The sequence below is a fragment of the Pseudorasbora parva genome, chromosome 5, assembly GCF_024679245.1.
Source record: "Pseudorasbora parva isolate DD20220531a chromosome 5, ASM2467924v1, whole genome shotgun sequence".
Taxonomy (NCBI): domain Eukaryota; kingdom Metazoa; phylum Chordata; class Actinopteri; order Cypriniformes; family Gobionidae; genus Pseudorasbora; species Pseudorasbora parva.
Window position 1 is genome coordinate 13,255,635 of NC_090176.1, and position 2,249 is coordinate 13,257,883.

Here is a 2,249-nt window from a genome sequence, read left to right on the forward strand (position 1 = left end):
TGTCATCATCTATACATTTGTGCTCTCTAGGTTTCCCAGGCCTCCAGTTCAGTCGCAATGGAACCACTGGCCTTCAAGAAAGGCCTGGAGAGGATCCTGGATGAGGGCATTGATGTAAAAGTGGTCATCACAGACCTGCATCCGTCCATAAGAAAAATGCTTAGAGAAGAATATCCTCACATTATTCATCAGTTTGATCCGTGGCATGTCGCCAAAGGTTAGTGTACTGATAGTCTAAGCTGTAGAGCTAGAGAATAACCCCAAATATTTTGGCTCCATTTTTGTCCTTTACCAATGTTTCACACAAGACTTTGTAGGGGTCTGTAGAATGTGTGCGGTGCACTACTGCTGGTTTGATTACAACTTCATGTCCATGTTTCTAGAGCTAAATATACCTAAATTGGTACTAATGAAAGAATAAAAAATTATGAAAAACACAACATAGTCTATGCAAAGAATGTGATTACCCATTGTAAATCTTTTCTCTCATTTTTCAGGATTAAAAAAAAAAAATGGTTGCAGCATCCAACAGAAAGGAGTACAAAGATCTTGCTCCTTGGATCAGGAGTGTCAGCAACCACATGTGGTGGAGCTGTTGCACCTCCAAAGGAGATGCAAAGGTACCCAAGCATACAGAAATAGCTCAGCACTAAGTGATTTTTTTATGTTATTACATACATCCAATGCTATGTGCAGGTCAAATGCCCAGCAAACTTTTGGTCTTCAACACAGAAGACAACTGTATTGTATTACAGATGGTTAAAAGTGTGCCTCTGCTTTTGTGTTGTCAGGAGCTGCTCAGACGATGGATGTCTCTCCAACACCACATCACTGGGGTCCATCGCTGGGAAGAAAACGGAACGGAATACAGATGTTTCCATAAGGACTTGTCAGCAGAGGAACAAAGAACGAAGAGGTGGCTAAAAGTGAATTCCCCTGCCTTCAAAGCTCTTCAATCAATGATTATGGACACACGTCTCCTAAAAGACCTTAAACAGATGACACTATTCAAACACACAGGTATGTGTTTCAAATAGTTTGACATGCAGAAAAGTAATATGGTTCTAAGTCATGTCTGTCTTAGTGAGAATAGATTCTGGGAAATTATTTTGCCATAGGTCTGTATGAGGGGAGGGGAGGGGGGGGGGTGCTCTTCATGCTCTTGTTTTTCCGTTGTAAAGCATTTTATTTTATTTTTAAGGACAACTTGAGGTGTTCCACAATGCCCTTTTGAAGTACTGTCCAAAGCGAATTCATTTTCAATACCCTTCAATGAAGGCACGCACTATGCTAGCGATTATGGATCACAATGAGAATCACTCCACAAAGCAGGAACAGGCAACAACAGCAGCCGGTGGGTACTAAAGGAATGCAAAATACTGTAATGATACTGTCTATTTCCCTGGACCTCTAAATGTGTCATCCATACATGCATGAACATGATCTTCTCATAACTGATGACACAGATATGACTGACTAGTGTAATTTAGTTTTTAAAAAAGTCACAGTCCTAACATGTATAATAACATAATAAATATTAAAATTCTGAATTTACTATACTTCCAGCACGTTTGTTCACACTATTTTGATTTCAGGTCTCACAAGACACAATGTTGTCTTTCAAAAGCAGTCAAAGCAGTGGATTGCTAGACCAATCTATGCGAAGACGACTCAAAAATTCAGAGATGACCTAATGGACAGAGTGATCCAAAGAAGACTTGACCCCACTATCAGATTCAAAGACGCATCATCCCATATCAAAGTACCTCGTCTAGCTGCCAACATTGCATTGCTACCAAAGCCCAACAAAGAGAAGGTCATACAATCACACGCCTCAAGATTCAGAGGTCCATCAGAGCCATTGTGACTTTTTGTACATTGTAAGCCATTGTGGTTTACTGCTGACATGAAAAGGAACCTGTGCCATTGAAAAAACACAGGAGGGGACTTGTACTTGCATAGCAAGTGTTGAAGGCACATATCAGTTATTGTAGTGATATGAGAGCAATCTTTTTTTTATATTGTGAATTTTTTTTAAAACGTATTTTCCCACTTTGTGTCTTCACTTATGTTTACAAAAAACTGTTTGCTTGGAGAACACATGGCCTATCGTATTTACTATGTGAATTATTTAATTTGGAGAAGAAAAAAAGTGTCATTTATTGCAGTAATATGAAGACAATTTTTTATTTATATATTTTGAAATAAATTACGTATTTTGCTTTGTTTTGACTTCACTTATGATTGAA

The 2,249-nt window shown here is 38.6% G+C and overlaps 1 protein-coding gene across 2 annotated transcripts; it reads left to right on the forward strand.

The window, feature by feature from the left end:
* Positions 1-495: 495 nt before the first annotated feature.
* On the forward strand, positions 496-1,968 carry LOC137075969 (uncharacterized). Of its 2 annotated transcripts, none has more exons than XM_067444907.1 (4): positions 496-620; positions 792-1,020; positions 1,202-1,354; positions 1,596-1,968. In XM_067444907.1, the coding sequence occupies exons 1-4, from the start codon at positions 513-515 to the stop codon at positions 1,865-1,867; spliced, it is 762 nt and encodes a 253-aa protein (XP_067301008.1). In that variant the 5' UTR covers positions 496-512; the 3' UTR covers positions 1,868-1,968. The 2 variants fall into 2 exon arrangements, with proteins under 2 accessions (XP_067301008.1, XP_067301009.1); XM_067444908.1 differs by having other exon boundaries at positions 1,628-1,685.
* The last annotated feature ends 281 nt before the right edge of the window (positions 1,969-2,249 follow it).

What these genes read in the sequence shown, in the direction of transcription:
- LOC137075969 (XM_067444907.1), top strand. Translation starts at nt 513, where the DNA reads ATGGTTGCAGCATCCAACAGAAAGGAGTACAAAGATCTTGCTCCTTGG. An exon ending in GACACTATTCAAACACACAG is followed by an intron (nt 1,021 to 1,201) that starts GTATGTGTTTCA and finishes TTTATTTTTAAG; the next exon opens with GACAACTTGAGGTGTTCCAC. An exon ending in ACAGGCAACAACAGCAGCCG is followed by an intron (nt 1,355 to 1,595) that starts GTGGGTACTAAA and finishes TTTTGATTTCAG; the next exon opens with GTCTCACAAGACACAATGTT.